This window comes from Hippoglossus hippoglossus, chromosome 17, assembly GCF_009819705.1.
Source record: "Hippoglossus hippoglossus isolate fHipHip1 chromosome 17, fHipHip1.pri, whole genome shotgun sequence".
NCBI classification, from domain to species: domain Eukaryota; kingdom Metazoa; phylum Chordata; class Actinopteri; order Pleuronectiformes; family Pleuronectidae; genus Hippoglossus; species Hippoglossus hippoglossus.
The window spans coordinates 16614688-16632662 of NC_047167.1; the positions used below are offsets into that span (position 1 = coordinate 16614688).

General features: G+C 42.1%; 3 protein-coding genes across 6 annotated transcripts; 1 reads left to right on the plus strand and 2 right to left on the minus strand.

Annotated features, from left to right (window-relative positions):
• Positions 1–2256: 2256 nt before the first annotated feature.
• Positions 2257–9193, minus strand: snap47 (synaptosome associated protein 47). 4 transcript variants are annotated; one of them, XM_034613540.1, is made up of 5 exons: positions 9058–9193; positions 7743–8266; positions 7103–7611; positions 6678–6802; positions 2257–4068 (listed from the first exon to the last, which is right to left on the minus strand). In XM_034613540.1, exons 2-5 carry the CDS (start codon positions 8237–8239, stop codon positions 3922–3924), a joined length of 1278 nt encoding a protein of 425 aa, XP_034469431.1. In that variant the 5' UTR covers positions 8240–8266; positions 9058–9193; the 3' UTR covers positions 2257–3921. The 4 variants fall into 4 exon arrangements, with proteins under 4 accessions (XP_034469431.1, XP_034469430.1, XP_034469432.1 ...); XM_034613539.1 differs by lacking the exon at positions 9058–9193 and adding an exon at positions 8507–8669; XM_034613541.1 differs by lacking the exon at positions 9058–9193 and adding an exon at positions 8423–8542.
• Positions 9107–11229, plus strand: jmjd4 (jumonji domain containing 4). Its single transcript, XM_034613537.1, has 6 exons — positions 9107–9445; positions 9541–9706; positions 9800–9925; positions 10031–10298; positions 10438–10584; positions 10690–11229. The coding sequence occupies exons 1-6, from the start codon at positions 9193–9195 to the stop codon at positions 11023–11025; spliced, it is 1296 nt and encodes a 431-aa protein (XP_034469428.1). The 5' UTR covers positions 9107–9192; the 3' UTR covers positions 11026–11229.
• A 209-nt stretch (positions 11230–11438) lies between these two features.
• iba57 (iron-sulfur cluster assembly factor IBA57) lies at positions 11439–13732 on the minus strand. The gene is made up of 3 exons (XM_034613542.1): positions 13217–13732; positions 12022–12371; positions 11439–11894 (listed from the first exon to the last, which is right to left on the minus strand). The coding sequence occupies exons 1-3, from the start codon at positions 13576–13578 to the stop codon at positions 11503–11505; spliced, it is 1104 nt and encodes a 367-aa protein (XP_034469433.1). The 5' UTR covers positions 13579–13732; the 3' UTR covers positions 11439–11502.
• Positions 13733–17975: the final 4243 nt, after the last annotated feature.

A 17975-nucleotide genomic window follows, 5' to 3' on the forward strand; every position in this document is an offset into this window, starting at 1 on the left:
CTATTCCTTCCATAGCAAGTTAGCAAATAATACTGTTCATATGCCAGAGAGACCAGCACCTCCGCAGAGTTCAGGTAGGCTGTAATACGGGATTTCACCTGGGTTTGATTTTAGAGCGATACTACTGTGTAAAAACAGAGCCAAGTTTGTTTTGGCTGCCTGGCTGTTAACTCCGTCGCACAGAAATGAGAAAAGTTTGTAAAACAAAAGCCAGAAAAGCAAAGTGCGGCTCAAAGACCAAGGAAAACAATAAGTGCAATAGCACATGATATCATCATGCAGCTCAGCATCTGGGAAAGTACCACATTAACAGCCGTGCAGAACACATTCATGGTTTGATAAAACTCACAAAAAAAAAAATCTCTGAATCCAAACAGAGTTCGTGCAAAGACTTTGTGTTCACAATGAAATAAAGTCAAACGCTGGAAATTTACAGGGAACATCTGTGATGTCCATCACTCACTGTGACAGAAGAAGAGAAACTGTTACCATGTTGATTGCCAGACAGAAGAAGACGATGTTGATGTTGAGTCTCATATCACTTTCTGCTGGAGACGACATGCACCCCCCCTGGTTGGACTCAAGAGCCTTCCTTCCAAGAACGTTTTCTCCCAGTTCTAACATTAACCAACAGGCCTTATTTCCTGAAACCAGAAACTCCCTCAGCAAAGGGAAACACAGCAACACCTGCGCTACTAAGAGGCCGGCCAGGACATGAGTCAAAACTCAGGCCATTAGCCTCAGACAGTCTAATAGAGGAGTGGAAGTGCTTTTTTTTTTTTATGTACTCAGATGCTTCACATCAACTATCACACATGAATGTTTAACTGGAATAAATGACAAACACTAAACACACTATACTTGAAAAGATAATTACCAAATAACAGACAAAACATTGAGCAAAATGCTTTAATTTGACAATTGTGTTTCCTGGGGATGACAACTCCGGCCTATTTGTACTGCAAATCACGCAGCTCCATATTTTGGATTGCAGCGCGACCTTCATGTGCCCTCACAGCCCACAATCTTGGGCTGCTTTTTTTCCCAGGAAGAGTTGATAGATTGGCCATCAATGGAGACACGCTCCTCGAATGAGAGCGCTCACCGCAGAGCTATCGAGTAAACAGACTTGGAAGTCAAGGCCAGCGAAATCCCTGGTGTCTCCATACCATCCGTTAGGAAGGCAAAGCCGGATCTCATGCATCTGTGGTCAGACAAGACCGCCACCACTTCCTTGTATTGCAAGGCTGCCTCGAAACCACGCCAGTGTGTGCGCCGCGCTCCTTTTTTAAGGGTTGGAATTCACATAACCATGTGGTGTGCTTCTGGAGTTTGGGACTTCCACAATCTCACTATTCATCCCTCAAATCATCCGAAATAAACAGCCCAGAGCGAAATGTTGAAAAACCTTTCATAACGTCAGAGACATATCGTGTGTTTGTGCTTTCAGTCTCCCGTCCTTCATGGCTGGCTGTTTAACACAAGTGATAGGTTCATGCTCACTGAGGAACCAGGCTGTTGAGTGAGGCTGTCGGTCGTCTTTCAATCCCCTTTGTGCAACGCGTCTTCCTGATTCCTAATTGGGTGCTCAACCGCTTGCCAAATCAATTCTGATCCACTGCTGACATGAAGGACCCCCCCCCCCCGCTCACTTTTTGCTGAAAGCAGCCAGATGGGGGTGGTCAGCTGATGCCAACAGTCTCTGTGCCAACAGGATGTTATAACAGCAGAGTGTACTAGGTGAGCCACTTCCACAACAACAGCATCCACGGTGGCAGAATCAGTTATTAACATCCGTTTCTAATTTAATATTTTACAATGTCTAGAACAAACAATAGAGTATAGTATTTTTTTTTTGTTCTTGACTATGATGCCGCTAACATTTTACTTTTGACTCAGGCCAATTAATACAACTAAAAATATTCTTTACGGTATAGTTTATGTGTAATATGGAGAAAAATGGTAAAACATGATTCTACAATGCTTCTGTTAAGAACGTTCATTTTGAGCCACAATTTATTTGGATTTTAACTTTTGCTGTAATTTGGTCGCCGCAAATTCCTGAGGGTCCAATGTGTCCACCAGCTAACTTTGTCCGTTTTCCATTTGGTGCTATGAAGGTAGCACACAGTTGGTTTATCACATTTTTGCTTGAGAGTCGACCAAAACAATGAGCTCAAAGACACTAAAACTGCCCCATGAGAAATGCAACAGGTACCAAAAAAGTATCTGAATAAACAAACTAATGATCTTAAGTATGATCATTTGAAACTTTATTTTATTTTAAATTGTTTGTTATTACAGACTTTGAATGGTGACAACTTCTTAGCTGATAAAATGAATGAATTCCAAAGACTTACAGTGTCTATTGTGCTGCTTCCTTTAGTGTTTTCTTAGTAATAAAAAAGATGCAGGTGTACTTTTTTCCCTTGTAGTCAATAATTTAGTTATGTTACAGTGTCAAGATTAATTTGGCATCATCAGCATGAAGTCGCATCCATACAGCCCCAATACCATATTTCAAACATGGTACAGATACTTCAATTAAACTAAGAGCTAATTACAAGTTCAAAGTGATAACAGACTACAGTCAAATTACAGAATTACAAGATGTCAGTTCATTACATATAATAAGGAATTAGAGTATTATCAGTCTTATAAGCAAAGCATATACAGTAGATATGGACCTTAGCTTCGATGTGTGTATTTAATTTCATGTACAATATTGTAAAAACTAAGAGAGGGAGTGTTTCTGTTCTGCTTCAACGAATCCCAGAAGCTACTTGCGCATTTACAGTCTTGTTGATAATGAAGAGACATTTCCACTTAATGCAGAACAAAGCAGTAATATTCAGACATGCAACATTAAGTCACAGGGATTCTGGACCTGAAAGACAACTCATCAGGACAGAAATGCATCTTTAAAAAAGTGAGGATAGCGATACAACAGAAAAGCAGAAACTCCTCTGATGATATGAGCAAACATTATCTGTTCGATTATTATTTGTCATTTTTATTTCATAAAAAATCCTATTTCACCATGTTTCTGTCTCTCTTATGTTTTTCTTATAGTTATGTAAACATGCAATTTCTTTTGAATTCCTTTGTGCAGAGAGAATAAATTAGCAAGTTATTTCCTTCTTTGCTTTCCAATGTCAATTTAGTCCTTTCCTGTATTTGCTGTCATTGATTACTCCCACTGGGTCTGGGGAGGGTGTAAAGTGTTGTGTGTCTGATACACACAGTCATCAGCTTTTTTTTTTTCCACTTGCCAGCTCCACTGGGGGAGCATGACAGGCACTGAGGATTCAGGCTTGTCCTGTCACGATCTCTCACTGGCTTCCCACCCCGAACATTGCCAATGGGGTTCAATACACCGAACCAGGCCATAAACACAATTACTGAACATTGTACTTCTTCCTCTTCTGGTGAGCAAGTGCCAATTATCATGAAACTCCAACAACTACTGGTCAACTTCAGAGCACATCTTCCTCTCCAGGGAAAATAAACCAAGAGACCCACAGCTGCTAAGTGCTGCAAGACACACATTTAAAAGGCAGATCACAGATAAAAATCGAACAAATGTACGAGCCCACAAAGCCTATAAATAACTTACTTTCACTTAAAGTAAAAACAAATTAAAATAAAGACAATTGCATGTGTTTTAAAGTCATAATTATGGTGCAAATTTCAGGGATTTGGTTGATTACTGTTAAGTGTTAAGCGAACACTACTGCATCCTGCAATTGTACGATCAAATGCAACAAGGATATAATGAACTATTATAGAGCATGTTCGTGTCCCTGCTGTTGTTCTGTTATGTTCTCTAAATGTACCAATCCCACGAGGACAATGAGGAAGCTTACAGTGCATTTCTCAGGAGGGACGTCGTGACCACGTGCATCAGCTGGGCTTTCAGAGCTACAGCAGTCTTTTCATACGGCAAGTGTGCTTATCTATGTGCATGGTGGCTCGGTCTGTGGAGCTGGTGAGGACGTCCAGAGATTCATCCTGCCGTTCCAGCTCCGTCTCTGCCTCCAGGGCAAGGGTTTTCAGCTGCATCAGCATCTGCGCAGACACACACACACACAAACAAATAAGTACACACTTTTAGAGACACGCATCATTTGTTAACGCTATTGCACAACAGCCCCCAGTGAACAACTAAGGAGCAGGACACAAATAAAAGTGGATTTAATAATAAAATTGGTGAGCAGTTGCAGGCAGGGACATGTGGACCATCTGTGCAGAGGTGTGAAGACGGGGTCAGTGGGTTAGAGACTGAGTGTGTTGATGACAGAGAAAGAGGATTCGATGTGAGTGAGATTTTCATTGAATTCAAGGTTCTTTCTTCTCACTTTGGCTTTGAAGACAATATCCTGCAGCTTCATGTCACACATCAATGCTAAAAATTCAACACTAATCTTGATTTAGTATAGTAATATTTTATATTATGCAGTATATGAATCTAGAGAATACATTCACAGAGAGGTCTTGGCTCGTCTGCTGGGACCATTGATATCATACAATACTGCTTGTTTGCTGCTTTCAGTTGGTTTAAAGAAAATTGCAACTTCATCTCAATGGTCCAGCAACTATGTATGTTATGGTTGATGGAACAACTTAAATACACTGCGATGTGCCAAGCAAAACCTAATAAACACCCACTCCAAACCCCACCACCATAGTTTCTAAACTAATATTATGTTATGCTACATATGCTCTCACACACACACACTCGCACACCCACTGACATTATGTCAGCTTGTGTCCGTTATATGCGGACACTGCAACTGAGCACAGAAACTGGTCCAGACAGCAGTTAGAAAAACAGACAGTATGTCAATACACACCAAGGAACAACTGTATACACTCCCTCAGGACTGTGACTTTACAATATCTACTGGGAGAGTAACTGAATCACAACTCGCAGTGGGTTTTTGTGTGTCAAAGGAAAACACAGAAAATGAATATTTTTAGCTGCTGCTTAAACAAAGGCTAGAGGACTCTAAGTCATGTAGAAAGCTCAAAAATTAAACATTTAGGCTACAACTAATAGAAAAAAAACATATGAGCTCAAATTCCATGTGTCATTAGCATTAGTGGGGTGACTTCAGGTCTGTGTTTGAAGACATACAGTACAAGAAAAAGACAGAAATGCTTATCAGTTATGAATGAACCAGTTTGTGCCTTTAACAAGTTGGAATTTCCAACCTCAAACAATAACAATGCAAATATAAAGTGGAATATTTGCAAAAGCACTTAGGGCAAGACATTAAACCCAGTGACCCTCTGTACAAGTTTCCCTACTGCAGATTCTAATCTTGACATGAAGAGTAGGGTGTGTGTGTGTGTCGTGTACAGAAGCGTAGCATTAACTCAAATATGGCAGCAGCCTTTCATGTCTGAACCATTATCAGCTGCAGACAATATGCCAAAGACAAGTCAAGTTGTATGAACAAACCAAGTGCTGTTAGTGCTACGATAAATCTATCTGAAAAATGATTATAGGGGCAAAAATACCAGTAAACCTCCGTGCGCTGTCATTATGTGTAATAATTAACTAAATATGAGGTAAAAGGTGTCAACAGTGGCTTGTTTGAGATGAATCACGACTGAATTGCTTAAACAAAGGTGGGATAAATCCCCAGTATTTCTCAGGCCCCAAATAAATAAACATCTATATGTCAATCATAATCAGAATGGTTTACTTCAACCTGTCATTGCTATTACTCTTTGTAGAGGGATTTGCAATTTTTGTTAGGCAAACAGTTTTTATTTTGTATGGCTGTTATCAACTGATTTTAGCAGTTTTAAATGTTGATTTGTCCACTGCAATAGGTCCTGCCTGTTCTGTCCATACCTCTTGGTCACAATTTTTCAAAAACATCTCTGAGGGATCATTGTCCACATATATCAGATGATGTACATTTTAATTTATTAATATTTGCCATAATAAATACTGTATTAGCGAGACTATAGTTCTATGGGACATTTCCCATATTTCTGGCAGTGCTTCACTGTTTAGTTGCTTCTGTGGGTGTTTAAATTACTTGGTCTACCCTGATATCAAGTAAGCATCATATAATTTGGTAAACAAGTAGCAGAACCTTAACAAATGTAGCTAGTGTAGACTGTTATCGTTCATTCACTCATCTAAATACAATGCGAGTAGCCTGCTGAAGGTTTCCCATTACTTATTCTAAGCAACCTGTAATAGTGTGTGACACGCACACGCACACACACAAACATTGTCTGAATCATAGGTCTGAATTTGCGTCACTGTGTAGCTCTTGCCACCACAGACCGTGTCTGTAACAGTTCTCAGTGTTGGGAGCTTCTGAATGGAAAGACGCTGCTCAGTCTGAGCAAATGACTGACCATGTCTCTTTTCCTCTCTTAAAACCAGGATGGACTTTGGTTTGTGGTCTCACCAAATAACATTTTAAACACACAGGATAAAAAATAAAAATCATTATGATGAAACGTGGTTTGGAATGGAGCGATCAAAGTACATGTTACTATAACGGCTGCCAAGACAATCAGTTGCCTGTACGCACAGACATGGCTTTTGTATTCTGTACCTTAAATATGCAAATATGAAAAATCTAAATGCAACAGCAGTGAAAGTCATTGAGTCACACAGGCAATAGAAGACTTGTCCAACTGGACCTCACCTGTTTGAGCTCTTGGGCCTCAGCCTGACTGACAGATGAATGGAGGACATGCACCTGCAACTGGGACAGCTCTCCTGCCGGGACCTCCAGTGGGAGCTCTGTGTCTTGGCACATCTGCAACAAACCTGTTTCCATGGGTGGAGATGGTGAAAAAGTGCAGAGTACATATGTTGTTTATGAGGAAACCAGACTGTAAACTCAAAGCACAGCAACTGAGGCAATCAGGGTGAAGTCATTCATCAAAACACATTTCTGTCAAGAAGATACAGAAATGACCTTGTTTGAAATTCATGTGGATGAAGCGTCTTGTCACAAGGCCGCACTCTCAAAAACACCCAGAGGTGGAAATGTAGAGCTTTACTGCCACACAGTGGTCAAACTTATTCTAGACATGGAAATGACAGTGAAATATTTCTCCTCCTTACCTTCACCATAGCTTGTCCCTTCTCTGCCACATGGAGATGACAGTGGAGTTGCCTGGAAAGCAGTGTATTCGCTTGTGAACGCAATCTTCTTCTTGTACTGAATCTCTAGCACCGACAATGCTTCAAGCATCTTGGCAGACAGGAACCTGTAGCATATATCTGGCTTCCCGATGAACCGCTGTCTCACTGAGATCTCGTAAGGGCTCGTCACCCTGATTTCATCGATTTCATTTCGTTCAAAGCGATGGATGAGCTGGCAGTTTGTGTCTCGCACCTCCAACGAGGACACCAGCACCAACAAGCAGCCTGGTTTCAAGTCTGAGTCTCCACCTTTGGACACTACAGCTGGGATGCTTGAGATCACCTTATTTCTACCAGACTCCCTGCTGGCTGAAGCAGCAGCAGACGTGGCGGCTCTCGCTGCGTCCTCAGCCTTGGCTTCCTGCTGAGTCTTCCAGGGGAGTTTACCAAAAGGCCACCAGGGGGGAGACTCCAGCTCTAACAGAAGTCTGCAACAGAGAAGACGGACCAGAACATTTGTGAGCATTTGATCGTTTGTCAAAAAAATGTATAGCAACACAGAAAAAAAATACTTAAAATATAAGATGAATAATATTTAAGTGAATATAGAGATAAATACTTGTCAGCCACGCCCAGGTCAGAGTCGATCTTCTCCAGTCCCTGCATCATGTTATCAAACTGCTCTCCCTGGTGGCTGAGGACTGTGCCAGTGTCCTCCAGTCTCCTCTGGGCCCCTGCCACCAGGCCGATCAGCTCTCTGCCCTTAGAGGGCCGAGACTCAGCCCCGCGGGCCCCTGAGCTCGGCTGCAGGAGGAGATCTCTCCAGAAATGTTCCATCACATTAAAAACCACCACCCTGTTGGGCTTCAGGGAACCAAACCAGTGCTTCACGTTGCCCTCCTCCAGCACCGTGAGAGTGCTGAAGATGAAGCTGGACGACTCCATCTTGATCTCCACGATGCGGGAGAGGCGGAAGCTGACGAGGCTCTGCTTGGTCTGATTGGAGACAAAGCGGACCGTGGTTCTGGTGATGGACAGGGTGCCATTTTCCCATCGCTTCTCGCTGTTGATGTAGTAGGAGCCCGTCCAGCTGTGGATGGGAGTGTCCCGGCTCATTTTGGGAGAGAGGCACACCGATTACACCTGGAAGAGAAGGGATCAGATTCAATACGACACCAGCACCATACATATGAACTGTTTCAGCCTCTTATCACATCATAAAGACACGGTTGTAAGTGAGAGGGAACATACATTCGTCAGATTAAGACACAGGCAGCTTCAGGTTTCCACCCAACTAACCGTATTACAAGTGCATTAAAAGCCCTTTTAGCTAATGTCACTTCCTATAAGTGGGTTACAACCGTACAAAACCACATTAATTGCCATTATCTTCCCCCTTTTGGTCTTCAGACTACGGACGCTGATGTTTATAACGGAAGTTGGGTCGCATACGTGTACGTCGGTGTTTACTGTCCGACTTGAAAATGCTGCTGTTTAAAGGAATAATATATCGTTAGCTATTTATTGCTAACAACTTAGCAAATACAGCGCGCATCGTTGTATGAATACCAATGTAATAAAGGTAATGGATTAGCTGCAACTATTTCCCCCCCACAACCTTGTCGCACATGAGTACGTCAGTGTTTACTGTCCGACTTGAAAATGCCGCTGTTAAAACGGGCTACAACAGCGACGGGCTACTTATGGGAAAACACACATTGTTAGCTGTGTGTAGCTAGCCAATAAGCTAATATAATGTGCACCGTTCAGGTAACTGCAGCTTTTATATAAATAAGTAATCGTGATAAACTATAAACGGTGTTAGTGCGTGTGCGACGTCCAGGAACCTGTCGTCTTTGACATGGAGTCAAATGAAGCGACCTGTTGTGAAAAATATAAAAACAACACCCTTTGACATAATGTAGGTTTTCTACCTTATTATGAAATCGATTTAACAGCAAATAGGAGAAAAGACGTAGCTAGAAACGCGTTTTATCTGTCCGTGTGTCGCGGTCCGGACGGTGACAGCTAACCTCGCTAACAGGCTAGCCGAGGTGTTGTTTACCATCATGGACCGGGAGGCGTACCGCAACTGCAGCAGCCTGGTCAAGATGCCCCGACAGTCGTACGAGCAGTTCTGGTCCTCACACTTCGTGGACTACATCGACAAGGAGCTGAGCTATTCCAAGTTTTTCAAGAAATACCTGCTCCCCAATCACCCGTGCATGTTTTCCCGGAGGTTTACAGAGGACTGGAAGTGTAGAAAACAGTGGGTGACAGAGGAAGGGAAGCCTCATTTCCAGAAACTGCTGCAAGAGTTTGGTAAATAATCCTCTTCCCAATGCATTAACTATCATGTATCATTATGCTGCTGCTGATGTGCATGTAATCTGATGCATTTCTCTCCTCTCTTACAGACGAGACTCCTGTTCCTGTTGCAAACTGCAATGCAAAGGAGTACAATGCAAACCCCAAACAAGTAATGCCTTTTAAAGAATTTATACACTACTGGAAAGAATATATCCAAAATGGCCACTCGTCACCTAAAGGATGTCTCTATCTTAAAGACTGGCACATGTCAAGGTGTACATTTAATTCACTTGATGTGAGTCTCATTTTTGTTTTTGTGAAAGTAGTTTGCAATATGTGTAACTGACCACTGTTGTTTTCCCTCAGGGACTTTGCAGAACACAGTGTTTACACCACACCAGTCTTTTTTTCTTCTGACTGGCTCAATGAATACTGGGATACACTGGAGGTGGATGACTACCGCTTTGTTTACATGGGACCAAAAGGTTCATGGTATGAAATATTGAACATTACATTAGCAGAGCCTGTGATCATAGCTCCATATGATTTTTTTTTTTTTTAAGATAACCAGATTAACTTCTTTTTTTATTATTGTAGGACACCGTTCCACGCCGATGTGTTCCGCTCCTACAGTTGGTCAGCAAACATCTGTGGGAGGAAGAAATGGCTCCTTTATCCCCCGGGTCAGGAGGAGTTTTTACGAGACTCTCACGGCAACCTCCCTTACGACGTGACATCGTCGGATCTTCAAGACAGAGGCCTTTTCCCTCGCTGCGAAGAAGCCTGTCAACCTCTTGAGATTATTCAAGAGGCTGGTGAAATCATCTTTGTGCCCAGTGGCTGGCATCATCAAGTTTACAATTTGGTAAGAACTGTAGAGGTAAATTAGAACTGTAGAACGACAGCAAAATTATTAAGAAAAAAAGAGAAACACTGGGATTATTTCTAATGTGCAAAAGTGTTTTATTAGCATCAGCAGTTTATGATTGTGAATTTTTTTACAGGAAGATACCATCTCTATTAATCACAACTGGTTGAATGGCTGCAACGTTGACATCATGTGGCAGTTCCTTCAGAATGAGCTGTCATCTGTTCAAAAAGAGATAGACGAGTGGAGAAACACGATGGATTCGTGGCATCAGCACTGTCAGGTACACATACTTTTTTTCAGATAAGATTGATCTGTGTGTATGTTGTCTGGAAACATTCTGCTACCCTGTGTGTAAACAACAAGTAAGTTGTGTGTTTCAATTCAGGTCATCATGAAGGCCTGCTCTGGTATTAATTTTGCTGAATTCGCCTCGTTCCTGAAAATAATTTCTGACAACCGAATGGCCTTCCTGAACGCTTGCTCCTCGGGGGATTCCCCCGATTACCCACGGCATCTCTCGGATACACTTACCACACTCGGACCTTACCATGCTGCCTTCGACCTACAGAGAGTGGCTCACGTACTTGAATGTCTACTCTGCAATGAGGACTTTAAGCGGCTCGATCATTCAACACTGGCTCTGCAGCCAGAAACCATGCTACAGCAAATTCGGGACACCATTCAATCCACAAGAGGGCAGCATCTCCTTTATCAGGAATAAGATGTTCTGTGTGGTCCCAGCAATGTAACGTGCGTCACCTGGAAAGAGCTTGAAGTGCCAATTTGTTTGGAGTAAAAAAGATGATAGGTGTTTGTTTGAGTTTGGTTTGAGATGTATTGCAATCTCAAATGTTGCCTGTGAATGTTTGAAATAGATTTTTTTGCACTGAAAGATGAATAGATAAATAAATTTAAAAATACACACGTTGATTGAGTCTTTTATCTTGAGATTTAAAAGACCACTAATACCATATGACAGTTGGTACACGCTGTTGTATGAAGCTAGAACAAATCTTTAACAAGATCTTAATACTTCACAATTCAGGGGAAAAAATCACAATAAAAATCTGATTTTATTGCAAAGGGAAAATAAATCTCACAAATATACGTTAGTGCCACATCTGTAAAGCAATGTACATACTGTACTTCAGTGTTCTGTCTGCAAGTCATCTGTCACATGTGATGTATGTCACAGCCTTTAGTTAATTTTCACATCTTTAGGCCACCAGTCTGGCACAGAGACCTTAAGTGTCACTGTGTTGTCATCCGAACATTTGAGTGTCAACACCTCATTTGCATGAGCCATGCGGATTAGGCTCAGACCCAGCTCTCCTATCCCTGCTCGGTGCTTCCCAGCTGGCTTGCCTGACTGCGTTTGCACTGCAGCTCCTTCCTCCAGGTCCTGCACTGGAGATGACAAGCGCACCGGCATCAGGCGTTTCCTAACCACCCCCGTGTGATGGGTTCTGGCTGTGAGCTCCTGGCCGATGTAGCAGCCTTTGCTAAAACTGATGCCCTGCATGTAGACGAGATTTGATTCTAGTGGCAGTGCCACCCCTGGAGGGAGGTCCTTCACTCCCTCTGGAAGTCCTGGACAACAATGACAGCAGAGGAGACAAACAAAACTTCAATATCACGTGTTGACACAAATTCACATTTCTCACCACATTTGTCCTCCAATACAAAGTGTATGTACTCAACTACAAACCAGTCTTACCTATTGCATAGCGATGTCTGTGATAATCCTCTGTGTCACCTTTCTGACATGATGCAATGATATCCCAAGGGTCAATTTTACTGTCCAACACCAACCTCCAGCCCATTTCCTGAGTTCGAGGATCAGCCTCCAATACCAGAGTGTTTTCAGGGGAGGACAGCTCAGGTTTACTGGCCTCCTGGCCAGAGAGTTTTTGCTGGGGGAGCACCGCCCAAACAGAGAGTTCTGGACAGGGGCTGATGTTGACCTTTCTCCGAATCTTGTACACCTTCAAGTGTCTTAAGATCGAGTCCTTGACAGTAGCATCACACTCCAGGAAAATGCCGTGTCCAGCATCAGCTTCTTTCAGACTGAAAGGAAAAACAGCAAAGTTGAGTGCCTCTTAAAATAGATAATCCACCACTAAAAAGAAATCCTACTAGTTTGATTTCAAGTTTTTAAATTTTTGTGGGTGCTAGTGAACATGCCACCTCAGAGCTCTTGTTTGTCATATCGCACATGTTTACACAAACATCCCTCTGGAAAAGAGTGATTAGACAAGGTGTTCTAGTAAAGCAAAATAAAATACTTTTAAAGTATTAAATCAGTAACACCAATGCAAAATAATAAATTATGCCTTTGTGCAGGAATTACAAATTTTGTAAAAACATTCACTTAGACTAACTGATGATCTGATTACGTTTAAGTGGTCAAAGGTCAAAGGGCATCACAAAACATGTTTTGGCCTCTTGAATGTGAATGTTGAAATCGACTTGAGGGAATTTCCCCAACTTTTGATCAGTTGTCAAGATTACCTGATTCAATTTCAGTGGTTAAAAGGCTGTGACGACCTTTTGTGAATCTGGAAAGTGCACCGGTGGTGGCGTTATTGAGGGTATTTTAAATACTGGGTTGAAAGACTGGGGGTCATGTGAGAGGACACCGTTTTCCAGACGGCTGAGAAGAAATGATAAAACTATATTTGACAGTGAAAAGTGAACTGTGTTTTGTTTTGAAAGTGCCCAGTTGAAGGTGGCTTGGACAGGGAGGCTTAAACCTCGAGGCTCGCGGGACACTCAGCAGCAGCAGCAGCTCTCTAAACAGGACGCGTTGCCAGCAGGCGACCACTGCCAACGAGTGCATTACACAGATAAGCGAGTGCACACACCCTGGTGCTTCCTGAGAGGTTTAAACAGCCCGATGTCTCCCACTGTACCTGTACAACATGACGTCATACAGTGTCCTCCCTTGTACGTTCAGCAGGTGCGAGTACATGGCTCCAGGTCCAGGCTCCTCCAGCAGCCCCATGTCGTTGGTTATGATCCCCTGAAGAAAGGGGCTCGTGTCCGGGCCCTGGATCTTCAGCAGGCTCCTGTGAGAGAGTTGGTGACACACAAACGGACCCGGGACAGGTGTCGCGTCCCGGCTGTACTCACACCGTCTGACTCGGGTCCCTGCTGGAGCGGAAGCACCGGCGACCGATGTGACGCACAAATACCGACCGGTGCGTTTTCTGGCATAAACACCGAGACCTCCGCTAGCTGTGAGCGCTCTGCTGGCGACGCACCAAACCGCCATGTTGTTCACTGTCTGCTGGCAGCGGTGGGGGTCACGATGTAACAGTCAGTCCGCCTCACAGGCACCAGCCGACGGCTACATAACACCGGACATGGCGGTTGACTGAGGCATGAAGGGCTCCATTTTGAAATCCCACAATGCACCTCGCTATAACATTGGAACCCACGTGTGTGTGTGTGTGTGAGTGAGAGAGAGCGAGAGAGAGTGTGTGTGCGTGCGTGTGAGAGATAGTGTGTGCATTTATGCGTGCGTGTGTGAGAGAGACATACTGTGTGTGCGCGGGGGGGCTGCGTGAGAGAGAGTGTGTGTGTGTGTGTGCGTGCATGCGTGAGAGAGAGAGACAGCGTGTGTGAGAGAGTGTGTGTGAGAGAGACATACTGTGTGTGCGCCTCTGTGTATGTGTGTGTGTGGGGGGGGGCTGCGTGAGAGAGTGTTTGTGTGCGTGCGTGAGTGAGAGAGAGAGAGAGAAGGACAGCGTGTGTGTGTGGGTGTGCCTGTTTGTGGGTATATACGCGTTCGTGTGTGTGTGAGAGACATACTGTGTGTGCTCCTCTGTGTGTTAGTGTGCTCTTGTACAGATGTGTTTGTGAGGACCAGTTTGAGACTGCAACAGAGTGAGGACATCTTAGCCGGTCCTCACCTTCTGACCCCCTTTAATGGACTATTTGGGGGTTAAGACTTGGTTTTTGGGTTAGGGTTGGGCATTTAGTTGTGATAGTTAAGGTTAGGTTTAGGGTCTAGGGCAGAGGTCTTCAACAGGGGGTCCGCGACCCCTAGGGGGTCCGCGGAGGTACTGCAGGGGGGTCGCAGAATTTTTGGTTGATTATAGATTTTATTGTCTTTAAATACACATTAACATGAATCCAACATATTATAGCGAATGGATAAATGGAGGCAGAATACGTTATCTTTCAGTCAGCAATGCACACATATATATAGTAGGGGTTCCCTGCTCCATCTCTCCATCAGTTTGGGGGCCCTTGGCCTGAAAAACGTTGAAGACCCCTGGTCTAGGGAATGCATTATGCCAATGACTGTCCGCACTAAGATAGAAATACAAACGTGTGTGTGTGTGTTTACCTGTTTGATCTTTTCCAGCATGAACATGACCTAGACAGGACCAGTCTACCTCATGGGGACCAAAGCCTGGTCCTAATGAGGAAAAACATAATTTCTGGGGTCCTGGGTTAGAGGCTAGGAAATGCATAATGTCAAAAAGGGTTCTCACAAAGAAGTATGAGTATGCATGTGCCTGTTTGTTACTCCAAGACAAATTAAATACAATTTGATGTAATAATTATTATAAATTATTACGGTGTACTTATTACAAGAGTCTTTATTATCACATCAGCATTAGATAAATACGCACATTCTGATGAAGCACAATGTAAATGTTTTAGAAACCCAACCCAACAATTGCTCTTATCAGTGGGTTACAACTGAACTATAAAGCATCCATAAACGATTCATTATCTATTATTGAATTGCATTTTATGAAGTGAACAAAAAGTTGTTCTACAAATCTCCCCTATTTTTAATGAGTTAAATTATGTTATAACAGCAAAGATTTAGTCAAAGCGTATGCAGAGGGAACTGATATTCTGGTTCCATAGCCTTTGTAAGAGAAATTAATCATGACTAATAATAATAATAATAATAATTTCACTTTTTTGCCCTTGAGTTCCGATGCCCCGTGTTGAAACATCATGAAATTCTGCTGCGATTAAGCACGTGGTATTTATTTAAGAAAGAAAAAAAAGACATAGGAAAGTATCAGTCTGACCTCTCAAACGTAGCATCATTTCTCAAAATGTGTGCATGGAAATCCTAATCCTACTATATATACAATATATTCAGTGCTGGTCAGGGAATAACTACTTCCTGTTAATCATAATGGCGAAACGCTGACAAGGCAACATATGATGCACTAAAATGCCCTACAAACCATGCAGTGCTCATTAACCCTTATGAAATACAGATAAAAAGGTACAAACAATAAACATGCAGACCCACCTGTAGTTACTTAACAACATATGTACCTTATATAAAGGTGAAATATTGAAAAGTCTGTTTCTAACCAAATTTAAGGAAAAGGCCACATCCCAACACAAAACAAAAAATATATGAAATCTAGATTTATTTTTGAAACAAAGTTAGTGCACTTTGACGTGGTGTCCTTCTCCAAAGCTTGGAAAAGCACCCGTTGTTCTGTTAATGGCAGGTAGACTGTGGAAATGATTATAATGTTTTACAAAGGTGTTGATTACACTTTATGAACATTTTGGAGACTGCAGTTTGTGCTGCTGCTTTACTGTGGTGCTGTGCACTCGATTATACACAAAACACACAAAATTATCAGACTCATAGCTTCAAGACAAAGTAAATACAATTTGATGTAATAATTATTATAAATTATTACGGTGTACTTATTACAAGCGTCATTATTATCACATCAGCATATGGCCTTAGATAAATACGCACATTCTGATGAAGCACAATGTAAATGTTTTAGAAACCCAACCCAACAATTGCTCTTATCAGTGGGTTACAACTGAACTATAAAGCATCCATAAACGATTCATTATCTATTATTGAATTGCAGTTTATGAAGTGAACAAAAAGTAGTACTAAAAATCGCCCCTTTTTTTAATGAGTTAAATTATGTTATGACAGCAAAGATTTAGTCAAAGCGTATGCAGAGGGAACTGATATTCTGGTTCCATAGCCTTTGTAAGAGAAATTAATAATGACTCCACTTAAATTTCACTTTTTTAAATTAATGCCCACTTCTGGTAGGTTTCCTGCCCTGAGGAATATATTCAGTGCTGGTCAGGGAATAACTACTTCCTGTTAATCATAATGGCGAAACACTGACCAGGCAACATATGATGCACTAAAATGCCCTACAAACCATGCAGTGCTCATTAACCCTTATGAAATACAGATGAAAAGGTACAAACAATAAACATGCAGGTCCACCTGTAGTTACTTAACAACATATGTACCTTTATATAAAGGTAAAATATTGAAAAGTCTGTTTGTAACAAAATTCAAGGAAAAGGCCACATCCCAAAAACTAAAAATATATGTAATCTAGATTTATTTTTGAAACAAAGTTAGTGCACTTTGACGTGGTGTCCTTCTCCAAAGCTTGGAAAAGCACCCGTTCTGTTAATGGAGGACGAGGGACATGACATCTTAGCACAGAGAGACATACTTTAAGTAGGAGATCAAATATATCTTCATCACAAGGTACACAACTGCTAAACACACATTGTCCTTTGCACATATCCAGCTCCTCTTAATCAAATGGCTTGGCACTGTCCACTGTGTCCCATAACTCTGGGTGAGAGTACAGCACATTTAGGATTCCAAAGGCCACATTTGGGTTGGACACAAGTCGGATTCAGTGTGCATTCCAGACAGCTTTAATGTTATTCAGCTCTTCCTAAAAACATACATGAGTAAAATGAAACAGCTTATTCATCCATGAACAAGTCAATGCACTGTAGATACCTGATATGATGTTTAGTCATGTTCAGTGGTGGAAGAAGTATTCAAATCTTAAGTACTTCAGTAAATTGACTTAAGTAAACGTTATATCACACTGTTAAAATACTCCATTACAAGAAAAAGTCCTCAAGGCACATACTTTAATTAGGGACTAATATATGTATTGATGTTGCATTAAAGCCCTACTTAAGCAAGCCTGCAGTATTTGAGTAAATTTACTTAGTTAAACTCCCCCACTGTACATGTGTCACCATATTAACACCTAATCATTATACATGAATTATTCCCACTGTGCACAACTAACCGACATATCGTCTCCATGGTTTTGTGAGTAAATGTCTCTGCGTGTCTCAAACAAGGCAGTATTCTGTGCCGCAGTCAGTGCGTACAAGTTCGGGACAGCGACTCAGTGATTCTAAAGCTTCAAGAAAATAGCCCCCAATAAAACCAGCCGGTCACGGCTGGTTTTGTAAGCATTCAGCCAAATTAATTTCCAGGAGAAGCCATCAATACTACTATGCCCATGCATCTTCCCCAGACCCTGTAATTGTTGTTGGACAAAGTCAGTGACACGGCCTAAATCTTTATAGTCCTTCCGTCGGCTGAGCCTGTTGTCCTTCAGTATGCGCAGCAGATGAATCCGGGTGATGACAATCCTGTGTCTCTGTGCAGGAGCAATAAGAATTTCATAGTATGACATTCCAAGGTGAAAATACAACTTGAATCAGCTGAGTTGTCTCCATGCTGTCGTACAAATCTGGTGGCTGTGTCCATCTGACTGATTAAAACACCAACATCTTCTTAAAATAAATATCTTGTGGGCACAGCATTAGGGTACATTTATCCTTGTCATGGTATTTCCCCATATTTAAGATGCTAAAATG